At 47.1% G+C, this 15,592-nt stretch overlaps 1 protein-coding gene across 1 annotated transcript in view; it reads left to right on the top strand.

Annotated features, from left to right (window-relative positions):
- The first annotated feature begins 13 nt into the window (after positions 1–13).
- KCNJ3 (potassium inwardly-rectifying channel, subfamily J, member 3) overlaps positions 14–15,592 on the top strand; it is a 54,792-nt gene continuing 39,213 nt past the window's right edge. The window contains exons 1-2 of the mRNA XM_010563056.1: positions 14–728; positions 6,211–6,427. Of these exons, the coding sequence (XP_010561358.1) occupies positions 51–728; positions 6,211–6,427 (895 nt within the window). The 5' untranslated portion in view covers positions 14–50. The remainder of the gene's footprint in view (positions 729–6,210; positions 6,428–15,592) is intronic.

The following is a 15,592-nucleotide window of genomic DNA, read 5'->3' as shown; positions in this document are numbered from 1 at the left end:
CCGGGGCCGGGGCCGGGGCCGGGCTGTGCCGTACCGGGGCGGAGCGGAGCATGTCGGCGCTGCGGCGGAAGCTGGGGGACGAGTACCAGGTGGTGAGCACCTCGGCCAGCGGCGGGGGGCTGCCGCCTCCCCGGGCGGCCCCGCGGGGAAAGAGGCAGCGGTTCGTGGACAAGAACGGGCGGTGCAACGTGCAGCACGGGAACCTGGGCGGCGAGACCAGCCGGTACCTGTCGGACCTCTTCACCACCCTGGTGGACCTCAAGTGGCGCTGGAACCTCTTCATCTTCATCCTCACCTACACCGTGGCCTGGCTCTTCATGGCCTCCATGTGGTGGGTGATCGCCTACATGCGGGGGGACCTGAACAAGGCGCACGACGACAGCTACACCCCCTGCGTGGCCAACGTCTACAACTTCCCCTCTGCCTTCCTCTTCTTCATCGAGACCGAGGCCACCATCGGCTACGGGTACCGCTACATCACGGACAAATGCCCCGAGGGCATCATCCTCTTCCTCTTCCAGTCCATCCTGGGCTCCATCGTGGATGCCTTCCTCATCGGCTGCATGTTCATCAAGATGTCCCAGCCCAAGAAGAGGGCCGAGACCCTGATGTTCAGCGAGCACGCCGCCATCTCCATGCGGGACGGCAAGCTCACCCTCATGTTCAGGGTGGGCAACCTCCGCAACAGCCACATGGTCTCCGCGCAGATCCGCTGCAAGCTTCTCAAAGTAAGTGCCGCCCCGCCACATGTGCCCCCTCCGGCCCCTCTGAGCACCGTTTCGGCAGGAGAGCTTCGCCAACCCTCGCTCCTACCCGGGGCTGCCCCCATCTCCCTGCCACGCTCTTTAGGCTCAGCCGTTGGGCACCAGATTTACTCTCAGCCCTCTGAATTACCAGCAGCCTTGTAGGGTAATATTTATATTCAACACTGGCTTTACACGCGTAGTTATAGATTTCTACGAAATGCTACGTTTCTCTGGCAAGTAAATACTTTGTAGCTTGAATTCCTTGGTGTGCATTTTAAAAGAAAGCTGCTTGCCCTTCTGGCATATTTCTGTGCTTTCGGGCAACAGTGAGTCCAGTCAGGCAGAACTTTATTTATACAGTGCGTGAACTTCATGGGAAGCAGAATGCCAGGGCTGGATATTTAAAAATTGTGCTAATGGCCCCGTGCGTCCAGGGAAAAATTGAGTGTTTATTTGAGACTTGCTACAGCGGCCGCATATACATCGGGGAGATGAAATAAATGTGGAGTGGGTGGAAGGGGACGGCTCGGGTGACGTTTGACGCATGCAGAGCATCCCGCATGTTTCTGCAGCTGGCAGGGGATGTGGGTGCTCTGCAGGGGCAGGCAGGGTCCCCCTGCCGTGGGGGGGACCCAGCCTTGGAGCACTGCCCTGCTTTCTTCCCCGCTCCTCTGGCTGCCCCCTGCGGAGGGATGCTCATCCCTCGCCTGCCGCGCCCGGATCCGGCGAAGCAGAAACACGTTTTGCTCGGAGGCTTCTGAAGTTGTCGTGTTTTGGCCCAAATACATGTTGCCAACGGGGATTTTGCAGGCAGGATTGTCGCTGCGTTCAGTGAGGGTTGCAGAACCCCCACTGCACCCTGAGCTGCGGGGGAGTCGGTGGCCAAAAGGAGGGGCGGTGCTCGCACCCCACAAGCTGGGGGGGGAAGAGGAATGTAAAGAATCTCCATAATTTCACTTGTCTCCTTCCTGCTGTGCCTGGATGATTTCTGTAGCTGGGTCCGACATTGGTGAAGACGCACTCGCTGCAGCTGACCTGGAGGCATCTATTCCTGTGCTTCTCTTTTTCAATAATCAGCTGGAATCTCAGTTACGCTTCTCCCCGATATGAGCTGTCCCTGATTGTTTCCTCCTGTCACAAGTTTAGATGGGTAAATTGAGTGACGTGCAATTAGCCTGGTAAGTAATCGTCCGGTCTTTAGAGGGCACCACGGTGACCCCTCCAACTGCTTTGTGTGACGAGGCTGTCCTGACTAGGGAGAAGTCGGACTGTCACATTTAGCGTAGCTCTTTAATAGCTTTAAAGAATCAAAATGAGCCATTTCCATTCCAAATTTTGAAAACAGCCCTTTTTGTATCCAGAGGTGCCGCAGAGGGAATCTTAAAAGTTGGAGCTTAAAACTTAGCGTGGCTCCCAAAAATGTCCTGAACTTTAAATATGTGAAAGAGCAGTTTCATAGCCATCATTTCTTCTGGTTTTGTGACGGCAGAGCTGGAGTCAGAAGGGTGAAGGTTTTGCAGCTGTTTTAAAAATAGCAAGAAAGCGAGAGGAGCCCAGGGAACTCTGCCGTAGCAGCAGCTCAAACAAAGCAAGCTGTCCTTCCATCCTGGGGCATCGTTCATCTTCGGAAAAGGAAAAGGCCATCCGTGCGGCACGCCAGCAATGCGGGCACTGTCGGTGCTGGCGGCTGCGTCGTGGCTGTGGTGGCACACCGTGCTGTGGGCATCCCACTGGGCCCCAGCCTGCAGGACCTCTATACACGGGCAGCTATAAATGTGGAGGGAGAGGGAGAAGAGTAATAAAGGGGTAAAATATGGCTGTTCTGTGGTACAGTTGTAGCTGGCTCTGCACATCACCCACCAAATGGCTCTGCACGGTGCATCCTTTCGCTGCTGTGGGGCGGCAGTGCTTGGCCTGGCCTCCTGGCCCAAAAAAAAAGAGGGAAAAAAAAAAAAAAAGGATTGCAGCAGGGAGAGCAATCTCTCGTCTTGGGGGTGCTGCCACTCATGGACAGCCTTCCCGGCTTGCAGGAGCGCGAGTGCGTGGCGGGGGGGAACTGCTGCTTCAGTGTTTCTGCTTTGGTTTGCATATAACCTTTATTGCAGGGAAGAGTTAATTGTAGGGTTTTCTGCTGAAACGCTTCTTTTTTGGTAAAAAGGTTATTCTGCTGGTAAAATCTATGTAAAATTGAAACCCCAATACACTGTTTTTAATTTTTTAATTATTTTTTTTTTTCCCCAGTAAGCTTAGACCATACTGGAGAAAAAAACAAATATAAAACCTGAAAAGTGGCAAGTTAGTGCAAAGACTCATTCATTGTACTATTCACTTTTTTAATGAATCTCTAGGATTGCAAAGAACTTGCATGAAACTTGGAAGCCCTGTACTTTCCTCCCTACGTTACACTGAGTCAAAAAGAGTCACTCAAGGTCATTTCTTCCTGCAAATGTATTGGCTCAGATAGCAAAATAGTCAATGGTACAAATTATCGCACCCTGCCTTGGGTTGAACACTGCCTGTAACTCAGGGGTAGTTGTAAAATAATATTTGGGTTGTCTGTAATGTTTTAGCTCTCAATCTTTATCTCCATTCCCTCAGAGCAGAAGCAATCATACTTTGTGTATATGACTTCACAGCTGGATAACGTAACACCTGATTTTTACCGCAGCTGTAAAATAGGAGGTTTTTGTGACGGACGCGATAGATTCGCTGGGCATCCCATGTGCTCCCGTGCAAGTGGTGGTAGGGTGACGGTGCCGTGGGAGTGGAAGCAGGGTCCTCCCTAACCCTGCAGCAGCGGTCACAGCTCATGGCACCCAGGGAGCAGCCCACCCGTTTGTAACCTTTCTTCCCCATCGTTTTCTTCCCCTATCTGTAGTTCATGGCTCTTTCTCTGGAGTTCTTGTCCTTTGCCGTGTCCCTCAAGTACCCCGTTGTCTTTAACTCCCTTTTTTCCATCACTACTCCATCTGTTAAGATGTCTGTTATAGAGAAATTTTTTGCAAAATAATAGCTCACCCTGCTTCTTCATCCTCTCCTGTGCATTGGTAGGGGGCTTGGCTGGTTGGGTCAGACTAAGATTTTGAGGCAGGAACTGGGTGTTCCTTGGAAAGCATCCGTGGAGAAGTGCCACATAAAGCCAAAACATTTTGGACAGTCACGGTGGTAGCTGAAGACCTAAATAGAGCAGCCAGCGAGCAGACCTCGCAAGGATTTTACAGCCAGACCTTGAGAGGACTTCCCCAAACCATTAGCGTTCATAATGAAGCCTGGTGCGTGCTAACTCCTGATTGCATTTCGTTGGCTCTGACCCGGAGCCACCCTTTTCCTCTGTCCCAAAGCTGAGCTGGGAGGACGGGTCTCGGTGTCCCCAGCACGACAGTGTCACCCAGAAATGAGCCAGCCTTTGCCTCCCCTGTGGCTATAACAATATTGTAGGGGCGTGGGATGGCTGATGGATGCGGTTCCCTCCCTAGAGCTGCTCCTTGCCCTGCTTACGGGTCTTATTTGGTGCTTTGCTGGTGTTTTTTGCCTTTTTATTGAAAAGTAGACTTCTCTCTGAAGAAAGAACAAACAAAACCCCGCAGGCAGGATATTTATGCAGATGTGCTCTAGATGTTTCTTGGCTCTGATGGCTTTATCTGAAACTGCATGGCGTATGCTGGGATGGAGTAGCAGAGGCAGGTGTGATAAATCTGAATTTTCACACACAAAAATTAAAGCACATCTCTTAGCCGGAACTTCAGGGCAGTGAAACACACGATTGTTTTTTTGGGATTAGATCTCCTTCAAATCCAGCCACCATTCAGGGAAAATTTTAAAAATAGAAACCAAATCCTAAGCGAGGCGCATAATCTGGTTTTGCTCTGTCTGCTGCCTTTTGCTTTTAGGCTCCCAACCGCTTCTGACCCCGGGGGGCTTGGCCATAGCTGTACCCCCCGTGCCCTCGCTGGGGGCTGCCCTGCACCCTGGGAGCACCCAGCATCCTCCCACCCACTCCCCCGCAGCTGCCAGTGCAGGGCTTTTTTATGGAAGGCACGGGACTGGGTTTCTCTGGGAGCCACTGGTGTCACTCGTAGGGACCCTGATAGTCCAGAGGTGATGTCTGCTCTGGTCCCTGTCCAACGGGGCATCTTCCCCCCCCGCCGCTCGCAGTTACACAGGTAGTGCGGCAGATCTGAATAACGAGGAGAATGGAAAGAAAGGAGAAGTTAGAGGAAAGATTATGCTTCTTCCTGCAAGCATAATCGTCCTTCTGTTAAAAAAAAAAATATCCCATTTCAAGTCAGTGGTATTGCTCAGTATGGGAAGTTTTACATCAGCTCAAAACATAGGGAATGATGGAAATACATCTCAAGTAGTCATTTAATGTTGGGTTTTGGCTCTGTAGGATGACTACAACAGTTTGTAAAACTTCTTTTTAAAATCTGAGTAACAAATAATGCAAAATTCTATAATAAAAAGTAATGACCAGGAAGGGCTATAATGTTCTGTTCCTGCCTATTCATAACACAGGGAGAAGAAATAGAAGCCGGAGAGGGAGCGTTAGGGCAGGGCTGTGCTGATTACAGTGCTCCTCACGGACTAGGGATGCAAAGCGTAGCTTCCAGCCAGGCACACGAGCCGGAGCGCTGAATTTGAGGTTTCAGCTCTAGGTGTGATTTTATGGACTTGTTCTGTAGCTGTTAAATTGTTGTTTATAGTGTCTTAGCAGGCAGCTCTAACTAAAGCGGTAACAGCATCCCCTTTGCCGGGCTTCTTTTGTCAAAAGGGTGGTGATCCAAAAACTTCCCTGGAGAACTGTGTGCTCGGCTGATGTGGGGCCAACATTAGCTGTTGTTAGTCAGCGTTGAGGCCTCCACTCTTACGGGAAAAGCTGGTAATTAATCTTATTGCTGCCACTTTCTGCAAGGAGTTCATGGACAGTCCCTTGTGGGAGGGACCCTGGAGCTGGCTGTGAGCCCTCACCTGTGGTCACTGTGTTGCTGCATGGATTTGGTGAGGTTCGGGGTATCTCAAGGGGAGATGTCCCCTTGTCTGAGCCCCCGGGCAGGGGACCCTGTCTGGGCACACTGGTTGTACAAGGGCTGGTGTGCAAAGCTGGGTGAAGGGCAGGCTGGATGTGCGCTGGCTTCATCTTCTCCTCCTGGTGGGTGATGCTGCAGGTCGGTGGCAGAGCCATCGTTCGTGTCGGTGGCCGGCGGTTTTCCAGGGCTCCTATGTCAGTGAGCTGCAATTGCAGTAAGATGTGTGTTAGAAATAATTCATCCTTGCTCTGCACGGCCAGTGCTGAACTCCCACGCGTTTCATGGCCGTGTGGCTGGACCGGGGTTTGCCTCGTGTGGTGGGTGCTGCAGAGTGCTGGCAGGGATGCAGGATGCTGTCGGGGTGCCTCGGTGATGGCTGCTCCAGCGGTGATCTCTCTCTCTCTCTCTCTCTGCCTCTCCCCTCGCTGCCTGTCCAGTCCCGCCAGACCCCAGAGGGCGAGTTCCTCCCGCTCGATCAGCTGGAGCTGGACGTGGGCTTCAGCACAGGGGCGGACCAGCTTTTCCTCGTGTCCCCGCTCACCATCTGCCACGTGATAGACGCCAAGAGCCCCTTCTACGACCTCTCCCAGCGCAGCATGCAGACGGAGCAGTTTGAGATTGTCGTCATCCTGGAGGGCATCGTGGAAACAACGGGTGAGTAGAGAAAGCAAATGCTCCGTGAAAGCAGATGTCACCCTGCAGGTCTTACCGTCCGCCTTCGAAAAACTGGGTGCTTCAGATTGCCCTTTAGTCCAACCACACGGTCACATTTTGCAAATGCTTCGAGATGGCCAAAGTCGTATTTTACCCCAAAGTGAAAATGTTTGAGGGATTTTTGGCAATGTGTCTGTTACCAAGGCGATGCACTTCGGTGCTCCTAGCAAGCGGCAGGAACCTCCCTCGCTGTGCGGGGATGCCGCGGCGGGGTTGGGCACACTGTGATCCCCATGGCATTGCCCATCCGGCAGCGATGCTGCAGCTCCGGCCAGGGCTGGGGGGCAGGTGCTCCCGCAGGCAGCGAGCACCTCACTTTGCTTCCCAGGCTGCTGCCTGCCACGCGAGAACACTTATTGGGGATATTCAGAATTTCTTTGATTGTTTTTTCGGTCCGTATGCTGGTGCCCGAGAGCCTCGGGCTGCAGTATTTTAGTTACTCAGCTGGGTACCCAGCGAGGCTCAGGGCAGCAGAGGTGAATCATCTGTGCTGTTCAAGAAAAGCTCCCTGATATTTCAAGAAAAGCTCCCTGATATTTCAAGAAAAGCTCCCTGCTGTTAGCATAGTTGGCTCGTGTAAGGATTTCGGGGCTGACATGCAGACCAGAGAACTCCAGGTTGTTTTTTTTTCTCCCTAGCAAAACTGTTTTCAAACAGAAATGATTGAAGAAAAGGAATTTTGTAAATAGCTCATTAGAATTTTAAAACAAAGTGGTGTGTTTGTATACTTCTGAGTTTATTTTTGTAAATATTTCAGACTTAGAAATTATGACCAGAACAAAAAAAAAGAAGAGGTATTTTCTGGATCTATAAAGCCTAACTCATATAAGCTTGCAGATTTTGTGACCTAGTTTCGTAAGATGAGATGAATATTGGGTAAAATAGAGCTGAATGTGGTCTATCTTGATAAAACATGGAGGGATGAAAGGGTTTTAAAGTTAAAAAAATCTTTAAAAATGTGAGTAAATGGAGAGGAGGAGAGTATAGAGCTGGAGGGCAGCTGGACTGGAGGAGAACCAATATCCACGATGGCAAGAGCATGTACATACAAAGATATATCAGTGATGGCGAGAGCACGTAAATACAAAAAGGCAGGTGCTGCAGGTGGGAGCGAGGAGGCAAAAAGCCTTGCTTCGTGGCACTGCCTTTGGCACAAGCACTGGGGCTTTATTATAAGCTGCAGCATTCTCACTGATGGTTTCCAGCAGGTAGCTTTTGCTAAGCCTGGCTCAGGTAAGAAAGACAAGAACAGACGCGAGGGAAGGGGCAATCTCATCTAAAGGATGCCCTTTTTTTTCAGGAGAGGTGGACACTTAGTAGGTTTAAAACTTGCAGAAAGTCAGGACCCATCTCTCTATCCTGGTGCTCTCCCAGGAGATTCTTTATTGGAGTTTCCACCTCCCCTGTCATTCACCTTAAAGCCAAAACACTTTTGGCAAGCCAGAGGTCTTCCTCTGGGAACAGGCAGTAACCTATGTACAGAAACATGTGCAATTTGTGTTTATGAATGTACATTATATATCAAGAAAAATGGGGAACATTTCGTATGGGTTACGTACCTGAATACCTCTACTAAGGTTAAAAATGGGTTTAATTCAGGGGTAGTTTTCTGAGAAGTTGAGTCTGATACTATGAAGTGTGACTGCTGGAGCTGGGCTGGCTGAAGGTCAGGAGACATCAACCTCAGCACTGATAGTACGCGTTATGCAAAACAGGGTTCTTCTCTTTGTGGAAAGAATATGTTGTAGAAATCTTCCATCTAAGCTATCTTGACTTATGGTTTGCATCTAACAGCCCACAGCCATCCTAGAACAGAAGCAATAATTTAAAGGGGATTATTAGAAATATTATAAAGTAATTTGCAGCGTGCTTTGTTGGCTGTTTTGTAGATAAAGCTGATAAGAAACTCGGTCTGTGCTTTCTTCCTCCTCAGTGTAGGACAGTTACCTGCCCTCGCTGTAGTGTGTACATGATGTCAGAAGTGCAATACAAGTCTGAAATGTCTGCTGGCGTGGAAAGAACAGAAATAACTTCCAGTTGTTTGGAAACCAGGGTGCTATTTTTGGTTAGGTGTAAAAACGATGCTTGGATTTTGTTTGTTGTTTTTTTTTGTCTCGGAAGATCAGCGAGTAGGTCATACATTTGAAAAGGCTTTTCCAATTAATTTCGATTACGTGTGGCCAGAGGGAGAGCGGTGGTGGTGCCAGTGGGTCTCACAGGGGCTGAGCGAGCCCGATTGATCTGCATGTGGTTCAGGAGAGTCCTGTGGATGATGAATATGTAGCCTGCGGGAAGTAGGTTGGAGGAAGATTAAATAAACTGTGGTTGATTTGCAAACGAGCTGAAGTTACAGCTGCAAGTGTTTGAAGTGGAGACTGGTCTGAACCGAATGGGAGAGGGGTTTAGGGTTTCTTTTTGTGTCTGGTCCGGTTGAGCCCAGAAGGACCAGGCAGACGTCAGAGCCAAGGCTGAGCGGAGGGGAAGGTTGAGTTATATATGGGATGACTGGTGCTGCCGGCATCAGCCCAGCCGATACTTCAGGCATGCTCCTGCCGGCCTTTCGGCCCTTCCAGCTTCCCACTTGGTACAGAAGTCCCTTCTGATGACTGCTGTCTTAAACCTCGGCTGTGTTGCCTTATATTTTGAGTTTCAAAGTACAATCACAATGTTCTGGTAGTCCTACTGGGAATGGTATTTAATTTAATTACGAGTGAAAGCTGCGCAGGTAGGACAGCAGCCTCCAGAGAGCAAGTCTCTTCTTCAACCCTGTTCTTAGGATGGGTTTCTCCTGCATCCCAGGGGTAAAATACAGATTTACTGCAGAGTGAAGAACTTTCTACCTTTCAACCTAGAAAGCTGCCTTTGTAGTGGTTATCCGTTACCCTCCTATCAATTACTGCATGGAAAAAAAAAATCATCATCATAGTTTTATATCATTAATTAAAAAAAATCTGAAATTGAATTGGATTTCAAAACTCAGAAGACTATATTTCAATGCTAGAACACAATGAAAATGGATTAATTTGATGCAATCTTGGCATTTGGTTTCTTTCCAAAGGCAAGAGGTCCAAAAGCCAAACCGAAGTCGGGTAGCGATGCGTGCCCCTTCCCGTGCTGATGTCGTGACGGCTGTATCCCTGTGCTGCTGCAGACCAAGGCAGCATTCTCCATTAGGGCATCTTCTGGGAAACCCCACCTGGGAACTCTTTTTTGAGTTTAAAATTGGCTCTAATGTTTTCCTATGAAAACAGTTAATTTCACCTGGATGTCTTCATTCCCATGTGGGGAAATGTGTACTGAGCAGAGCAGCAGTTTCAGGAGAAACTTTCCCCCAGTGCTATATGCACTGCTTGGCTTCTGTGCTGCGTCTCCTGACTTGACAACCAGTTCAGAGGGTCTGGTAAAGTAACGTGGCTTCTGCACATAGTCATTAAGCAACCTTATAACACAGCCTATTTTCTAAAGCTGCTGTCATTTTTTCTTTTTTTGTAAAATTGACTTGAAGAGCATCAATACCACGGAGATAAATTGTTTTCTTACCCGCCCCAGAAATGGAGCGCAGAGAAATTGCACGGTTTGCTCCCCACTGCCATGTCCGTACAGCGTACCGCAGTGGAGCAGCCCCTGCGTGAGTGTCCTACCCTGCCTCTTTGCTAATGGTATTTTGTAGCATATTTAATGGAGAAGGCTTTGATATTCATCAAAGTTCTTCAACTTGCAGAGTTTAAAGGGGGAGCTAGTGCTTTCAGCCTACACTCCTAGTTTGTTTTCCAAGTAAATTATTTTCTGTGTCTGCATGAAAAGCGCTGTGAAACTGCACTGAGATCTACAACATCCTTTGTAAAGAACCAAGTTACTCATGCTCATCTCCTGCATCCTGTGGAGATCTGCCTGCCGCAACATCAAGAATTAGACAGCAAGAGAATAATAATAACTAACAAAAATATTTATTTCCAGGAATACTCTTAGCACGTTTTTTCTTCTGTTTGTACTGACATGACAGAAGCAGCCTTTAGTCTGGAACTGAAGGAGGCAGAAATACCTGTGAAAAATAAATGCAGGCTTCTGGCTCAACATATAAATATGAGAGAGAATTAAAGTCACTGGAAGGATCAGTGGGGTGGATTCAGCGCTCTTTGACGTGTTTTGAAATGCTTCAACCTTGAACTATTCTATAAATCATGATTTCAAAATATATTTAGCAATATTGTCGCATTTCTGCATTGACATGTGATCGTATGGTGCCATAGGGAGGCATATCATGTCAGTTAGGTTACGCCAGGACAGCACAATTTAAGGGTAAGTCATCTGAAGGATCCCATTTACTTTGCCATTTCCCATGTTACTCCTGTTCTAGCCCTCCAGTATTGCCGTCTGGTGCAGGCCAGGGTGCATGTGTCTTACAAATTATAAAAAGTATTAGAAGGTATTGAGTATTTCTAATATAGCCCTTGTATTTATAATAAATAGGGATTTAGGAGTCCTAATAGCATTTGATTTGAGTCAGCTCTGTCTTTTCATAGGGACTTAGAGCCTCTTGGTTTTCTTTAGCAGATGCTTATGAAGACTTTTTTTTCTTTGACTTTGTTTTCTCCTTTAATCAGTTGACTTGTGATATGCAATGTTACCAAGGGATTTAGAGAATTAGTAAATATATACAATAAATCTTGTTTTGACTGTCTGCAGGGAGAGTACAGATTTTTTGGAGAAGTCTAATGAGTTGTTGAAGCAGGATCTTCTTGCTTATAAATCCCACTTGGCTGATTAAAATCACCGTTTCCGATGCCTTCTCTCATTAAATCATATAAAAATGATTTTTCATAGATGCCTCCCAACTTGATTAAGTTAATTTACTGCCTCGTCACTGAAATTTTAATTTCTGGAAATATAAACATTTCTTTATGCTTTCCTTGCCTTCCTTAATTACAGCTTTTAGGTTTTTTAGATAATACCACGTGGAAAGCGGGAGGCGGATCTAGCGCATCTCTAGAGGGAAGGAAGCTGGGGTCTTCTGACCCTTCCTGGGGAGAGCAGCAGGGCTGAGCTCAGCAGAGCCTGGCTCCCCTTCCCAGAGCAGGGGTGTCCCTTTCCAGCCCTTTCTTTTATGAAATAGAAGCAAAATATCTCAGCAGACAGATTTTTTTTTTCTTAGATGGTCACAGGAGGGGCCACGGCCATGGATGCTTTAGATGACTGCAGGTGGCTCCTGACTCTCCTCTCTACCTCCTGCATGACCCACAGACTAAAACACGCATGGGGAGTGCTTGGTCATCCCAAAGCCAGACCCCAGGAGCTTTCCCTGGGAATGCTGGAGGATGCTCAGTGCTGGCTCTGGGGCTTGATTTATTTCCATTTTTTGGAGTGTTAGTCAGCGACGGGAGAGTTCCACAGCTGAGATGTTCAAACAGCTTTTCAGAATCCGAAGATGGTTATGATTCATAAGGGTAATTGCTAATCATTTAGGATTATTTTTGATATATATTCAACCCCTCCATTATTATGATAACATATAATTTTGAAGGACACTCAAAGTGTTTATTTTCGAAACCTGTTGTCCTGATTTCACACTATTGTGATGGAGAATTTTAAGCTCTGTTGTCAGCAAAGCTTCCCGGTGATGTTCATGGGGAGAACAAGTTTTGACTCTTATGCTGGGGCTTAGCCTCTGCATGCATTTAGGAGTACATAGCCTTTTACAATTGCTGTAGTATCCTGCGACTTACTGATAAGCTGCTGAAATTGCTAAAAAAATGAACAGTTAATAAGAACCTGAAACATACAGAAACCTGGCAGGAATGGTATATGCATCCCCTTTCAAAACTCATTAAATGTTATTTTGGAAACCTTTTAACATCATTTTCTGATTAAAGAAATCAAACAGCCTGCCAGGCCTTTTAATTAAATAAGTAGAGATGGAATCAAAGGCATATTCCACTAGTTTTACTTTTAAAAACATGAATAGCTTGAATTATGAAACTGCGTCTCCACAGGAAGGTTTTTCTCAGAAACAGATACATGGGAATGATTTCAGAACCAAAACAACTTGAGCAAACGAAGAACTGTAATACAGATCTGAAAGCTAATGTGACTCAGATAATTTCTAGGGACATTTAAAAATATTTTTCCTATGTGTTATTCTCAAAGTAGCTTAGCTTTAAAGAAAACCCAATACAAATTTAGCAGCTTTAAAGGTGGAGCATAAAAAATTATTCTGTTTTTATCTTACCATTCAGATTTGGGTGTTTTTGTGCAGATGTGGGCAAAGTGTTGTGGGCAGAGGACAGAGGAGAGGGAAAATACTCTGGAGTTAATGGAAGAGCTTACCAGAATCAAAACATTGCATCACTTGATGCAGTCATATGCTATCATAAATTATACCTTGTTCATCCTCTCACTCTTCTTCTCCACTGTCTTACACTAGTTTTTGTGACCAGGTCTTGGTGTCCATAAGGTATCATCAATCTCATTGTATTGACAGGGCAGAAATTTGGATGGAGAGGTAGAGCGAGGAGCTCAAGGTCCAGAGCAGACTCTTGCACAGCATCGTGCATGCCGGCGTTGCTCCACCATGGACAGGTCCTTGTTCACTCTGGGTTTGCCTGTCTGGGTGAGGATGGCACGAACCTGTCAGTAGCTTGGGTTTTGGTGGAGTATGGACCTGCATGTGTGTCATGGACCTGTTTGTCATGGTCTTTGGCAAGGGATGAGGGGAGTCCTCACCTTCTGCATCAGTGGGAGGGGACCAGGGTCTTGGGGACCCCCAGCCAGCTTTCACCAGGGATAACTTGATGGCTAAATTTGCTTAGAAATCATCTCTCCGAACCACTTGTCTGCAGAATATCACAGAATCACAAATAGTTGAGGTTGGAAGAGACCTCTGGAGGTCATCTGGTCCAACCCCACAGCTCAGGCAGGGCCACCTAGACCTGGTTGCCCAGGGCCATGTCCAGTCAGCTTTTGAATACCTCTAAGGAGGGGAACTCCACCACTATTTTAGTACCGCGACATCAGTAAGGCATGTTAGATGGGAAGGCGACAGGAAAAGAACAATTCAGCAGTTCTTTTTTTCTTTTTTTTCTGAGCATAACCTAAACATGATAAAATAGCCATTTTAAATGTTGTGGTCTTAGCATCTCAGCAAATCTTTTTCCATTGCTACCATTATACAAAATCTGTTAGTGGAAAAAACAATATTTGTTGGTCATGCAGGCAGACACGTTTGTCACTGTCAAAGCAAGGATGTGCTGAAGTTGGGACCTCCATTGCCCAGCTTCCCTCTGCCCCCCCTGCAGCTGCTGCTCAGGTGCAGCACAGCCAAAGGGCTCAGCTGGACTAAAAAAGGGAAAAAAGCATTTTTTTTAATGCTAATGAAAAGATGTAAGGTTCTGGGAAAACGCAGCAAAAGTGTATGGGTTTGTGTGCTAGTTCTAAGGAGGCACAACTGGGAGAGAACAGTTTTGGTAACTGCATCCCTTACGTAACTTGCAGCCGTTGTATTTTGGATAATGCATCCCCCCTCCTGCATAAGGCAGCAATTCCCCGAAGTACTGAATTTCACTGCATAAAGCCTGTGTGGCTCTTTCTCCTTTTTTTTTCTTTTTCCTTAGATCTCTTTGGAGATATAGAAGAGAAAAACGGTAGTGGTTTTAATCTGGAGCTCTGCAGGAGCTTTCCTTTTACCATATATAATCTGAATAACTGGTGATTCATCAGAAGTCATGTCTTTGCAAAAAATACTTGTTCACGCTTAATCAAACAGAATACAGGCTCCTTGAACAAGCCTTCTTGTGCTGATCTTGTGCTGTGCGTGCTAGCACAGGCGGACCTTGTACCATCAGTCTATACATCTAGTTCAATTTTTTCCATGAATAAGTATTGGAGGGCTAAGCACGAGCTAGTCATCTCTGGGGGAGTGACATGTGCAATCATCCAGAAAACTCAGGAGCACTAAAACTTGATCTCTGATATAAATCTGCTCCATGCCTCCAGGAAAGTGAACGTATCTAAGAAGAAAAACTACGAATAGCTGGTTCCCTGCGAGTGTGCGAGCTACGTCCCTTCTGCAGCTGGAGCCATGGGGGTTTGGTTATGGGGGTGCCAGAGGGGCAGGATCTCCCCGGTGGGGCTGGAGGACAGTGTTAGCACACATTGAGCCCTGGAAGATCGGAGCTGTTGCCCGAGTGCTGGTCGGAAACGTGTGGGAGGTGAAGGGCTTGAATTTTTCAGGGAGCAAATGTGATGTGGCTGCGCGGGGTGTTTGCTCTCTCATGCTGCAGTGCTGGGCAGGGAATACTTCACTCCTGTAAACCCACCAGCAGGCAGGGACGTGGAGATGCTGCTTGCTAAATATAGACCCGAATTGCTCCTCTCTGAGAAATTCATGAACGAATAAGAAAACTCTACAGTGCTCAAATTGTGCTGTTTCTAGCCTGTTTTTTTTTCAGTTAAGCATAAAATGGAGGTCTTCATTTTATTCTTGTCCTCTTACCATCACTGCCTCTCCTACTGGGTTGTATAAATGATTTAGTGATTTTCGGTATTCCTGAATAGAAGAAAGCTTTGGCTACAATAGCCCTGGTATTGGAGTTGCAAGGATGCTGTTGTCGATCTGCACTTAAAGACCTGTTTAACTCACATGCACGTATGGGTTGTGCCAGGATCTGAATTTGAGCCCCCATCAATCTGAGGGACATTTTATTTGCCCAGATCTGGAAGTGGGGCACAGCATATCCTAAATAAGAAGGTTCCTCCAAAATAGTTTGAGCAAAGAATGAAAAAACTCATCTGAGGATGGCTAATTTGATCTTAATTCAGGAAACATTTTAATTGCTGATGCAATTAGAAGGACTGGTTTTGCTGTGTCCATATGTTCTATAATGGCTCTTTCCATCGTAGCTCTGCTTGGTGTCGTCCCCAAATCTCCGTTCAGTACCAAGCAGTTTTGCCCTGAGACGAGCAGCTCCTCCTGGGCCGAGTGCGGGTGGTGGTCCCTGAGGAGGAGACAGCTGTCTCAGAAGTTTCTGTCATTTGCGTTAAATGACTTTATTATCCTTTAACCCTGCCCAAATGAAGCCCGCAAGAGTGGCACTTGCTAATACTGATCTA

The sequence above is a fragment of the Haliaeetus leucocephalus genome, unplaced genomic scaffold (assembly GCF_000737465.1).
Source record: "Haliaeetus leucocephalus isolate CR32 unplaced genomic scaffold, Haliaeetus_leucocephalus-4.0 Scaffold163, whole genome shotgun sequence".
NCBI classification, from domain to species: Eukaryota; Metazoa; Chordata; class Aves; order Accipitriformes; family Accipitridae; genus Haliaeetus; species Haliaeetus leucocephalus.
Note: the sequence above shows the minus strand (reverse complement) of the source record. Positions and strands in the feature narration are given on the sequence as shown.